Source organism: Aristolochia californica, unplaced genomic scaffold, assembly GCF_029961685.1.
Source record: "Aristolochia californica isolate CCGP_79_NKW_82.1479 unplaced genomic scaffold, dmAriCali1.0.hap1 SCAF_4, whole genome shotgun sequence".
NCBI lineage: Eukaryota > Viridiplantae > Streptophyta > Magnoliopsida > Piperales > Aristolochiaceae > Aristolochia > Aristolochia californica.
In genome coordinates, this window is record NW_027182103.1 from 39448585 (window position 1) to 39460929 (window position 12345).

The 12345-nt window shown below is 35.2% G+C and overlaps 1 protein-coding gene across 2 annotated transcripts; it reads right to left on the bottom strand.

The window, feature by feature from the left end:
• Positions 1 to 1615: 1615 nt before the first annotated feature.
• LOC137962177 (guanosine nucleotide diphosphate dissociation inhibitor 2-like) lies at positions 1616 to 7259 on the bottom strand. Of its 2 annotated transcripts, XM_068808908.1 has the most exons (15): positions 6821 to 7259; positions 5766 to 5828; positions 5574 to 5657; positions 5355 to 5462; positions 5084 to 5256; positions 4448 to 4559; positions 3891 to 3971; positions 3752 to 3814; positions 3059 to 3160; positions 2645 to 2769; positions 2319 to 2529; positions 2167 to 2241; positions 2044 to 2090; positions 1921 to 1955; positions 1616 to 1851 (listed from the first exon to the last, which is right to left on the bottom strand). In XM_068808908.1, the coding sequence occupies exons 1-14, from the start codon at positions 6905 to 6907 to the stop codon at positions 1952 to 1954; spliced, it is 1335 nt and encodes a 444-aa protein (XP_068665009.1). In that variant the 5' UTR covers positions 6908 to 7259; the 3' UTR covers positions 1616 to 1851; positions 1921 to 1951. The 2 variants fall into 2 exon arrangements, 1 of the variants encoding a protein (XP_068665009.1); XR_011115111.1 differs by having other exon boundaries at positions 1951 to 2090; positions 6821 to 7258.
• Positions 7260 to 12345: the final 5086 nt, after the last annotated feature.

Below are 12345 nucleotides of genomic sequence, written 5' to 3' on the forward strand. Positions count from 1 at the left end.
TTCGATAGTCGTCGCTCGCCAGGTCGAGAAGAGATTCGAGAGGGCATCTCCGGTGCCACTTCCGCTTTCCGACTATCCTCCGACGTCGGTTACGTATTTCCGACCAATCCCGGAGCTATTCCGACTCCAACCGAGACTCTAGAAAGCCGGTTAGAGAACATCAGCTCTGTTTCATTTTTTGTCGGACGTTCCCTCCATCCGTCGGCTTCCAACCTTCGTCGCTGGCGTCGTCTCTACCTCCGGCCACTCACTCTTGCCAACCTGAAGCCATTGATTTCGGGAAATTGCAGCACCCGTGAGAACGAGTTGCTGCCGAGCGAGAGGAAGAAGAAGGGGAGTAATTCGTCATTATTGAATTTAATTTTGTATGTGGTTTGAACTTAAGTTTTGAATGTTAATTGAATCTGATTTGATAATTAATGTTTATTTAAATTTGTTTTCTGGATATTTGATTAAATTAGCTAATTAGGGTAGGATTATAATTGAGATTGGATTTTAGTATTTTAATCCGATTTTTGTCTTTTACTCTATACGCCCGAGAGGGTCTAGACGCAAGGATTGAGAAATCGGATCCGTGGTTACGTGGCGCTTGAGAGGCACGAATCACCGTAAAATCCAGAGTTGACGTTTCCTGTTGTACAAGTAGTTAACCAGATGATTGCTTGATAATTTAGGATATAATTAGTGTTTAGTTAATATTAATTCATCATATTTGGTTAGGCTAGTTGACTGAAGAATACACAAAATTCGGTCCTCCCTGTAGATATGACCCTCGCTTCCCGCTAAATTACATGAGCGATTCGTACGCGTGCGAGGTATTAAAGCCGATGTAACTAAATTCTACATCATATATCTTAAGGTGACTCTGTGTTTTTCTAATTTAGTCGTTCACTGTTATTCTTTTTCCCCCTTGAATTTTTTTTTCTTGTCTATTTGTAAGTGATTAAAATAAATAGGTAATCAGGTAAATGGATAAAATCGCCAGCCCTATTTAACACAAACCAAGTATTCAACCATGACTAAAACTGTTGCAAAGATGATGTGGATTCATCGAATGTACATTATATTTTGGGTTGTTACAGTTCAACAATGTTCAATCGTAGTATGAGTGCTTGAACTAGGACCATCAACCCTACTATGTTCAACTATGTTCAATGGTAGTATGAGAGTTCTTGAGCTAGGACCATCAACCCTATTCTTCATGTTTACTCAAACCTACCTATGATCAATCAACGAACAAAAATTTTCAGTACACTTCTACCTTCATTGAGACCATCAAATAAATGTAAGAATCTTCTCATAGTTAGTTCCATGCTCAGAGGATGTTATGGAAATGTGAACCCAGAAAAGAAAATATAGGGTCTGTTTGGAGAGAAAATAAGAATTTGACCATTATCATTCCTAAAATTAGTTAATAAAAATGAGATAACGATCAAATTCTTCTTTTTATTAACTATTTTAAAGAATAATAATGATCAAATTCTTATTTTTTTTTTATTTTCTTTTACACGGCAAACAAACCTAGAGGTTTTATTCATTTATTTGTAGTACAACATGCCCGGATATGTAACATCCCTCCATTTGTAATACTAAGCTCATACTTACCCATTCCATATGGAGAATGAATAGGATTAATTTCTCAATTTAATTGGTTTCAATGACACGAGACTATCCGTTCTATCTTAATCCAAACCACGTTTAATGTGTATTTATTTTCTCTTTTTAAATCATCACAAAAAAAAAAAAAAAAAAAAAACAAGAGGAAGAAATACAGCATTCTAGCGAGTAGCAGCATACCCGTACAAGCTGACAGAAGGCCATTTGATACGCTAGCAAATTGTAGTTATTTCCCTGCAAAAGAAACAAATGCTCAACAGAACAACAAAGATGCGAAAAATATTCAACAGGGAGAACGTCTACCAGTCCAACTATTCCAGGAAGGTGAACAACCTCATCTGCAATACAATGTGGCACTATATCATGATTTCACTTCTTACAAAGTTGACAACAGTGAGCAAGTTCTCTCTCATGAAAACATTTTACCCTTCAGCGGCACTAGCTGCACTGAGATCCACGCTTAGATCCACAACCTGCTTCAAACGATTTCATAAGCACAAATTCAACCAGAATGGAAAATGAAAAATGGGTTTTAAAACACATCATTACCTTGCCAGTAATCATGGTATACAAGTTGAGCACGTCCATTATGGTTGACTCAAAGTGTGTTGTCGCATCATAACTCTACAAATTGCCGAGGAGTATGTTAATAGACAGATATAAATGGTACATGGGTAAAAGTAATGCACCAGCCTACTCACCGTCGATATGAAGCAATTATCAAGTAATGGTTCATTAACTGGCTCATATCTATCATAGATATCAAAGAATATCTCATCAACTGGTCCCAGGAGATCAATTCCTGGTTTTAGCTCTATATCGGGTCGGTCTGTCTCAGCTTCAGTTGTAACAAATGCAATGAATTTGCCTTTGGGAGCAACATTGTGAGAATATGAACAACAGAAAAGATACCTGTTTAACAAAAGTGACCTCTCTTCAACACATTAACAAACAATGAGAGCTTCTCTGCAAACAGACAGGTCACCAATTGCTACAATTACAAAAGATGTTTAAAATGAAGACTCACATGTCTGATTTTCGTCTCAGTTGCTTCTGGGGTAAAATAACCTGCACTGAGTGAGAGTCGTCGGTATTTGGAATAGGATGGCTCATAATACAAATTGCCCTGGCAACTTTTCCTACCTTCCTAACCTGTTTAAACAATAGCAAGCTCTCATTTAGGAATTAAGACTCCAAAAGCTGTCATCTCAATTAACAAAATTGAACTAAAAAATAACTAGTTTAATGTTCACTGAATGACTTTTAATAGAATCATATATTGAAAATTCAAAGGCTAATGTAGCTTTTCCACTGAGGCCAGCCAAATTTAAATAATTAAAAAATTCTCAAATGGTTCAAACTTTGAATTGTCATGCTCCAAGTACAGGCCCCTGTTAAGTATATTACTCAAATGAAGAAAGATTGTGTTAAAAAGAGTTACCTTGTTATGCAAGTAGGAAGGATCACAGACAACCTTCTTGCATGTAGCAGTTTCACCGTCTGATGTGACACCACAAGCTTTTCCTTCTTCATCAAATTCAACCTAGCGGTTGGGGAAATTCTCTATTAGCCTAACTCATGAAATTATTATACAAAAACTAAATACAATAATAGTCTCTAGGTGAATAAACTGGTCATCTATAAAACAATCGTTTTGAAGTAATTTTTTTTATATATACTCACATTCTCCATCTAGAAATTAGAGGCAAGAACATTGGCAGTGGTGGGGACACCAGTATGCCCATTGGGCCCCAATGGATCCACCGATTATGGTTAAAATTAATTTTATTTTCTTTCATAATTTTACTGAATTTGATCAAATAGTGTCTTATCTATTTTGAATTTTAAATTTCAATTCAAACTTTAGTTTATCTTTTCTAATTTTATTAGATTTGATCAGATGGTGATTTTATCTATTTTAGTGACCCACATAGGGGCCGTACCATCTCGCCTTCCTAAAAATTCGATAATCTTGTCAGATATGGAAGACGTCATAGCGAGATGGGTATCCCTGATCTGACATAGGTTAAAGTCAAAAAAAATCTTGCAGATATTATTGGGAAAACACCTCCAAACTCCAGCAGGTCATTTTTGGATAGACCTACACACAACTTTAACAAACACGAAGTCATACCTTACACTCTGGCTTGTTCAACATGTATGTGCCACCGTAAACAGCACTGAGCCGTGCAAATGCCTGGAAAAGTTTCCAAAAACAATTAAACCAGAATTGTGCTTTGAAATTCTATTTCAAAAGAAGTACTAAGAGAGACCTGCGGGAGCTCTCCTAGGCCATACAGCGGATAGATATAAGGTGATCCTCCCTGAAACCTTGCAAAGGATTCAAAATAAAGCTGCCAACAACAAAAGCCAACAATACTATTAGAAACATATTGAAGTCAGATGGGATGATCCCATAAGATTGACAAAAGTGATGAATTTGGTTTGGTATGACCAATGGAGATCAGCACCTATAAACCCAAAAAGGTACACTTATTTATGTTAATTTCTAATTCTTTTTCTTTATTTATGATCACATCGACAGTTTATTTTCATTTGGAAAGACAAGCTCAGTACATTCATTATACTCAAACAAACAACCAAAAAATTAAAAAAATAAATGCTCACCACCATGTTAAGCAGTATCATAATTTTAACATGTAATATCTAAAAGTAAAGATGTTTTTCTTTTTTCTTGAAACAACAATACCTAAAAATGAAGGAAAACATAATAATTCAAGAATAAGAACTTTGAGAGGTGATTGTAACTTCCCCAGTAATAGTATTAAGCATAAAACAACAAGAACAAACATTATAACATCATTCCCACCTTCATCCTCTTCACAGTGTCTAGGGCAGGTTCATCTAGGTAGTGATCATCTCTATGTAGTGCCACAGCATGGCCAATAAAATCCACTGTGTTCTCATCCAGACCATATCTTCTGTTCAAGCCAAAAGGAAAAACAGATAAAGATCTAAGTGAGATAGGAAGAGAAAATCTTTGCAGTTTGAATGTTTTATACACAACTTTTAAATGGAATGATATTGTAAGTAACCAACAGACATACACTATGTAACTATTTAAAAGAATAAGAAAATGAACTGCCAAAATCCCAGACAAGAGATGAAATACTAGAGCTATTTCTGGTTTATGTCATGGATCACTCCTTATCTTCTATTTTCTTTCTCTAACCTTTAGAAAAACTAAATTTACTCTAGTCAACAAGAAGATGACTGGATACAGCAGTCAAATAAAAACCACAAGTGGAGTTAAACAGCATTATGATTTAGCTTAGACGCTAAGTCCTTGGTGTCTGAGTAACCACTGCTAAGATGCTGTCTTAAAGACCACAAAATTCCCACTAAAGAAACTACTGAATATATCCAACACACACGCATCTTTTTTAGGAAAAAGCGAACATTAAAATCAAGAATATATTTAAAAGGACACAGATCAGAATTTTACGCTATAAGTTCTCTTGCAGTCACTCTAGTCAAGTCCATTCCTTCATGTGTCTTTGGATCATCTTCTACATAATCTTGGACATAGATGAAAAATTTACGGGCTCTGCGTTTTTCAAATAAGCCCATCAATGGGGTCTTGAGTGCTTCCATGTCAGTTGCTGGAACCTTGTAAACCTGTTACATGAAAAGTTACATTATAAGCTTAAAGAAGAAGTTACATGCAGAAAACCAAAAAAATAACACAGCACTGGGCAAACAGAAGGAAGGAGTACCTTTCCTTTATTAAACACATAGCTCCCATCAACAGCCTTAAAGTAGAGATACTTCGTGACATCAGTGTGAATGAGAGTCCGAACAAGGGTTCCATTTGCCATCATGAACTGGTCAAACAACATTTGCTTAAACAGTTTCAATCTTCAGAAACTATTTAACTTTAACCTGAAAAAAGTATATCAACCGTAAGCTTAGGTTTTCAAGGTAAATCGAATCACCTTTGGGAACATGTCAACATTGTAATCCCTGCTAGGACCTAAATGAGCAGGAGGCTGATCATTTCCACAAAACCTTTTCCAAAGCTGCAAAAGATAATATGTTTATTGAACTAGAGCCTTTAAAATAAACAAATTTAGCCTCATATCCATATTGACTAACAGGAGTATTCATGTCATTCTCAAAAATGGCACCTGAATGAGATTGAGTGATGCTGACTCTCCTCCATAATAGTCATTCCTGTCCATGTGGAGGACCTGTAATGCAATTTACTCATCAGCACGATTCCAAAAAAATACTAACTACTCCAAGAGTAAATCAAAAGCAGAAGATGAAGTATTTCCAAGCAATTTCAATCAAGAGATGGTGACAAGATGAAAAGGAAAAGAAATACGAAAAATCTAATACAGTATCATCACATTCAAGAGATTTAAGATTCTGAGATATGAGAAGAATAAAAAAAAATCTTCTTAAAGGGAAAAGGCAGACCCTAAAATTTTAAGATAAAAACCTTAGATCGATTCCACGTGGAAATTGACGGTACATAAATTATTGATCTTAAGCATAGATACTAATCTTCAAGTGGGGAATAAACTTCAGAATAGGTCAATTTGCTAGAATCAACCATAATTTGCTCAAGGAATCTGAGCCTTAATGCTCATATGAGATGGAAAAAGAGAACTTAGGCAAGAAATGATCCGTCATTTGACTGAAAAAAATGAAAATAAAAACTGACCGTCATTAGACTTCAAAAATGAAAACAAAAAACTGATCCATCCATATAAATCAATGACTGACACTGAAAAACTAAGCTATCTAGTTCAAGCCTAACTGGAAGGAAGATCTTTAAAGATACTCAATGCTTCTACAACGTAATCATCATTCATCAATTCCAGATAAAGAAGTTGGAGATCAGGAGCTACAAATGCCCAACTGATCATCCAACTCGACAGAGATAAGAGAAACGAGATGACCCATTTTATAGATCACTTAACACGAATTCCTTCTAGGATATTCCAATAACTTAGAGGTCATCGAACTAGACGAGAGCAAACTAATCGGGAAAACAATATTTACAGTGACGAGCTGAGAAGATCAAGGCACATCGAAGCAATATCCAGTCAAGGACTATAACGACAATCATTCGATTCATATAAAAACAACGAAAATGAAGCTGATCCGACGAAATAATAGATGACCAAGACTGATAGTAACGACAAAAAAGGAGGGAAAACACTAAAAAGAAGACCTTAAGGCCGTCGACGGAGAGAAGACCGCTGAGAATGCATTCCTTGAGACCAGTTCCGAGCACAATCACATCGTATTCTTCATCCATGGATACAGTAACGGCGAGACAGAGAAGAGTAGAAAAAAGGGGGAGAGTGAGAGACACAGGAGATGCTTTTGTTGATTGCGGGAGGTTATCGAGTTTTTACTGAGACAAAATGCAAGCGAAGAGGAGTTGACGAAAGTGACTGGCTAGCTGCTTGAGGAGGAAATGTGTGAAGACTGAAGAGAAAACAGAAATATAGAGGAAGAGACGCCAGTGAAATGCGAGGAATATCCGGCAAAAGCAGAGCACCAACGGCTTCTTTATCTGTATTTTCCTTCTCTAAACTCGGCACTCATCTAAACCAATTTTTACGATTATGATCTGAAACTTTGACCAAGAAAAAACTGAAAATTATTGAACAGGTTTCTTTGAAGTTTCACAGTTCCTTAGGATGTCGAATTTTTAAACATGACCTTACCATTCGGATCTAAAATAGCTGAAGAAAAAAAGTTCTTAGGTTTCGCATTTGCTCATACATTTATGAACAGTAACCAAAGAATATATTTGACTACGAAGATCAAATTTTAGCTGATGTTGGTGTTCTTGCATGGGCCCTTTTAAGAATTTTTCCATCTCTTAAATACAAACAAGTTATAATCTTCCTTTAAACGTGAAGCAACTTGCTCCTCTTAAAATAGAAATCTTAGTGCCCTCTTTCGGAAGGGGGGTTAGTTAACATAATCAGGACATAAACTTCAGCCACATTACTCAGTTTATGTCCTAAGGTCGTTAGTGGAGTGCCGGAGTTCAAGTCATGTACATGACTAACATGACTCACGAGATCATGTCCAAAGCATAAACGAGGGAAAGCGCTTTTCGTCCAATTTTGAGAATCATATACAAGAAACGAGCGCGCCCCTCACTTTGCCGCACACCCTCTCCGTGAGTCTGCTCATTTCCATTTCCCGTAGCCCTTCTCTCCCCGAGCTCTCTGCTCCCTCTCTCGTCTCGACCGTCCCTCTCTGGTCTCCCTCTCTACGGCTTCTCCCTCTCGACCTCCGTTGTAGAGTATGGGAGACCGAGAGGCTCTGCAATGGAGGTCGAGAGGGAGAGGGAGGGAGGTCTTCCTCCCTCGGCAACGACTTCTCTTCTCTCTCGGCATCCCTCACTCCTTGCGCCCCCCCCCCCCCCCCCCCCCTTGTCGGCCATCCTTCCTCTCCTCTCCCTCTCGACCTCCGTCAAAGAGTACATGAGGTCAAGCATCTGTTGCAGAGCTTCTCGACCTCCCTCTCTTCTCCCTCTCGGCGTACCATCGAAGTGCCGCCTCTGTCGGCGTTGCCCGCTGGCTCGCCGCTTAGAAAGACGACGAAGGTTTAATTTTTCCTAAGTTAGGAAAAATTAAACTATCGTCATAAAAATCATAATTTATAATTTTTATTTATAAAATAATTATTTTTATTTTATAATTACTATATTAAAATAGTGATTTAATAGTCATAATTAAAATATTGTTAAAATAAATATTTGATAAATAATTTTGGTTTAATTATCCAATTGCTATAATTAATTAAACCAATGATTTTAAATTTTGTGACAATATATTATTAATTAATAATACATAAAATATATTATGTAAAAATATATAGTGTGTTAAAGTTATGATTAGATCAATTTTTTCTCTTAAATCATTCATTTTTAGGTTAAAGTATATCATATTACTTTCGTTTTTGTTATTTATCACGTTATTTATTTATTATTTATAATTAATCAAGTGCGTATTTCATTGGCTCATGTAATTACCATATGAATGCACAATAATATATCTAATTCAATTAATAAATATATTAATATATTTAATTATACATTAAATAACTTATTTGTGTAGTAATAATGGTTGTTTTACCTAATTTGGGGTTTAAGGATTATGTTGTAATTAAATGTACTGTAAGGGTTTAGGGATTCTCTGTACATGAAGTCGTCAACACTAATACTAAGTGCGAAGTTGAAGTTCATGTACATGACTGACATGATCTTCATGTTGGAGATGAACATGAACTTCAAAAATCCATTTTGTTAACTAACCTCCCCCCCCCCCCCCCCCCCCCCCCCCCCCAATGAGAGTGAGAAGGTCACACACACGATATTTGACAATTTTCCTTTTTTTTTCTCCATGTCTCAAATCATGATTTTGTCATTTTTTTTCTCTCTTCTTTATCTCTCTCAAGGTTCTTCTTTTCTTTTATCCTCAACACGAAAAGTAAATAATGTTGTCTATTTTTAGTGGAAACCGAGAGAAAAAAAAAGAGAGAAATAATTGTCTAGCTGAGAACAAGAAAGAGAGATAAAGTGGCTACTAAAGTTCATCTCATCATTTGTTGAGTTTTTGTTTTTTATTTGTAATATAAATTTGTACCTATCCAACTAATTCTCAATCTAAGTTTTCTAGAGGGAGATATCGATCTTGGAAAAGTCAATAGTTATGCTGGCCAAAAAAGAAAGAATACTCAGTTTGGCAAGATTAAGAGTCTGAAATCTATTAATTTTTTCTAATATATATATATATTTCATGAAAATACTATACTTGGATGAAAAGTATTGAAGTCTAGTTTCATATGGGGAAAATTTCTTTTCAACTATATTTAAGGAGATATTCGCATTGGAGTCAGCAAGGGTCAAACTAGAAAATGAAGCAAATCAAGAGGTCATAACATATTTAATAATGAAGTTTTTTATGCCAAAATAGGTATCAATGTAAAACTCTTTGAGTCTAGTTTCTTGAGGAACAAGCTATTTGTGATTCTAAATGTTATTTTTGAAAATATAGATATCATAAGGGCCAAAGATCAGATCTTTTGAAAAATATATTTTTTTCCTATTTTCTCTCATATTATCTCCCAATGCATTGACATGAATTGAGTTTCTTTTTCTCCAATTATTCGATTTTTTTAGGCAAAATTTTCTTATAATCAGAGAGATTTGGTCAAACTTAATCACTCAATGATGTGGTCATTCAAGATATGCAAAGATTTTCTGCTTCAATGTTGTTTCCAAGTTTTGTGTTTTTGTTACTTGCTTATGTATCTTACGCATCGTCAACTCCCAAAATTATGGTCACCCAAAAAAAAGGGTATCCTTGGTCAAATTTATTAATTTTTATTATTATAGTCTCCCCTAGTTTTTAAGAAGAAAAAAAATGTCATATTCAAGATTCATTTGGAAGTGTGAGTGTTGCATAGTCGCCTCTTTCGGTTAAAGTCGTCTTTCTCTTGCACCTCTTTAGTTTAGCATCTCATGTTTTTATCACTACAAAGCAATGCCTAGACCTACTACCTAAAAAGTATAGGAGTGTGCCCAACATCTAGCTTGAGTCAAGTTTTTTATTTTTCACCCAAAAAGTGATTTTGTGTTTGAGTTACCCTTAAAAAATGAGTTGTTTATTTGTTGTGTTTTAAGGTTTGGCTATTTTTTTGCCTTTATAATTGAGCAGAGCGTGTTTTAGATTATGGCCATTTTGATTGATGTAGGGGGCTTTTGTCATATGGCTAGGAGTGGATCTCTATGTCCTTTTTATCCTCACTTTGAAGGGGAGAAGTAGAAGAAGAAGTACAAGAAAAAAAAGTATTTTGTTCCTCATGTTGTGATAATTTTTATGTGATCGAAATATTCAAGAAAGGGAAAGCACAAAAGATGAAGTTTTTGCATAAAGATGAGGGTTTCATATAAAAATGAAGTTTTTGCATCTATGAAGAATTTTTTTAGCAAAAGATAATCGAAGACCAAAAATCCCTTTCATTGCAAGCTAAAGTTATGAACTCCAATTTAAGGGGAAGTGTTGAAGAGCAGATAAGAAAGAGTCTTGCATGACTCTCATAGTAAGAAGTCTCATAGAGCCAAAATATGGTGGAGTCTCACAAAAGAGTTTCAGTTAAATGTGTTTTAGTTATGTTGGTCTTCTATTTATATTCAGTTGTTCAATTGTTTAAGGACTTATCCCTTAGTGTTAAACTTCAGGTGTAACTAGAAAAAGGGTAGTTTAATTGTAATTGAATTTTAATAGTTTTCTCTATTATAAATAGAGGCCCATTGTACTTGTTACAAGGTAGGACCCACCATGATCATATGAGCTGGCATGAAGAGTCATCACACAAGCTAGAATCCTTATCACATGAGTTGGAAGATTTGGCAATCCTCCTTGATTTATGTAATTGATTTGGATAATCATGATTGATGTGATTAGGGATATTAAGGATCCTAACTTATTTGAAGTTTCCCTAAATATGTAATGAAAATAGTATAAATAGGGGTCTTGGTTGAAGGGTTCAATCAAGTTCTCTACTTATCAACTCGTGGAAGAATCTCTCTCTATCCTAAAGCCTTTTTCTCTCTTTTCTCTTTTCTCTTCTCTAACCAAGCTCTCTCTCTCTCTCTTTCATCTTGCTCGAAGTTTCAATCATGGGGTCTTAAATTCAACATGGTATCAGAGCATCAAATTTAGAATCCTCACATCAAAAGAATGCTCTAAGAAGTTATGATCAAAGGTACTCATAGAAGGCTCTTTGTGAGGCAAGATTAAATATTGTGAGATAAGTTTTTCATTCTTGTTATTATTACTTCATGCTCTTGGTTTTCAGATCTTTAGAAGATGGTTTAGAGATGATCTTATTGTTGTCTTCATCATATAAAATTAATGAAATTTATGCATATCCGAATTAGAAGAAGTTTACCAAGGAAATTTTGTCGCTTTACAAATTCTTGGCTGAAAATCAGTTTCTGTTGAGAATTTATGCATAAAAAGTTATAATTTTGTGAACAAGATTTTCCTGATGAAGAAAAATGTTTTTGACCCTATTATGAGTGATTTTTTATTCTTTGAATTTCATAAATCTAACTACTTAGCTTCTATGCTAAGTTTCTCCATTAACTAAATTGTTTGAAGAACTCTACTTAGTTTTGTGATTTTTTGAAGAATTTTTTGAGACACGAGTTGGCTGATTGTTCTTGGAAATTCAAGAAAAGAATATTGTGTTTTACATAAAAGGAATCAAGCACAAAATAATAAAGGAAGTGGTCCTTTGAAAGTCTAGTTGATGACAATCCATTTGAAGAAAGATAGTTGTTTTTGAAGATCTCACAATATCTTCTTGATTAGGCCTGATTGTGTTTGATTTTTTATCAATCATATCTTGCCTAATTCATGAGGAACTAAATCTAGACCGGTTTATCCTAAGTTAGAGTCAAATATATTTTTTAAATAATCTTGGAAATATCTAATTCAGAATTGCTACCTTACCTTACCTCCTTGCCTAAAGACTTGATAAGCTCGAGTTCTCCTCCCATCTACCCGAGCTTGCCTTGGTTGCACTCGAATCGCCCAAGCCTCTTAGTTGGGATACTTCAAATTTGAGTACATCATTAAAGTTTGAATTACCTCTTATGGCTAATGAATACATGGGTGACAAGAATCATATTCACAAGATTACTACCATACCCTTGTGAGGGAT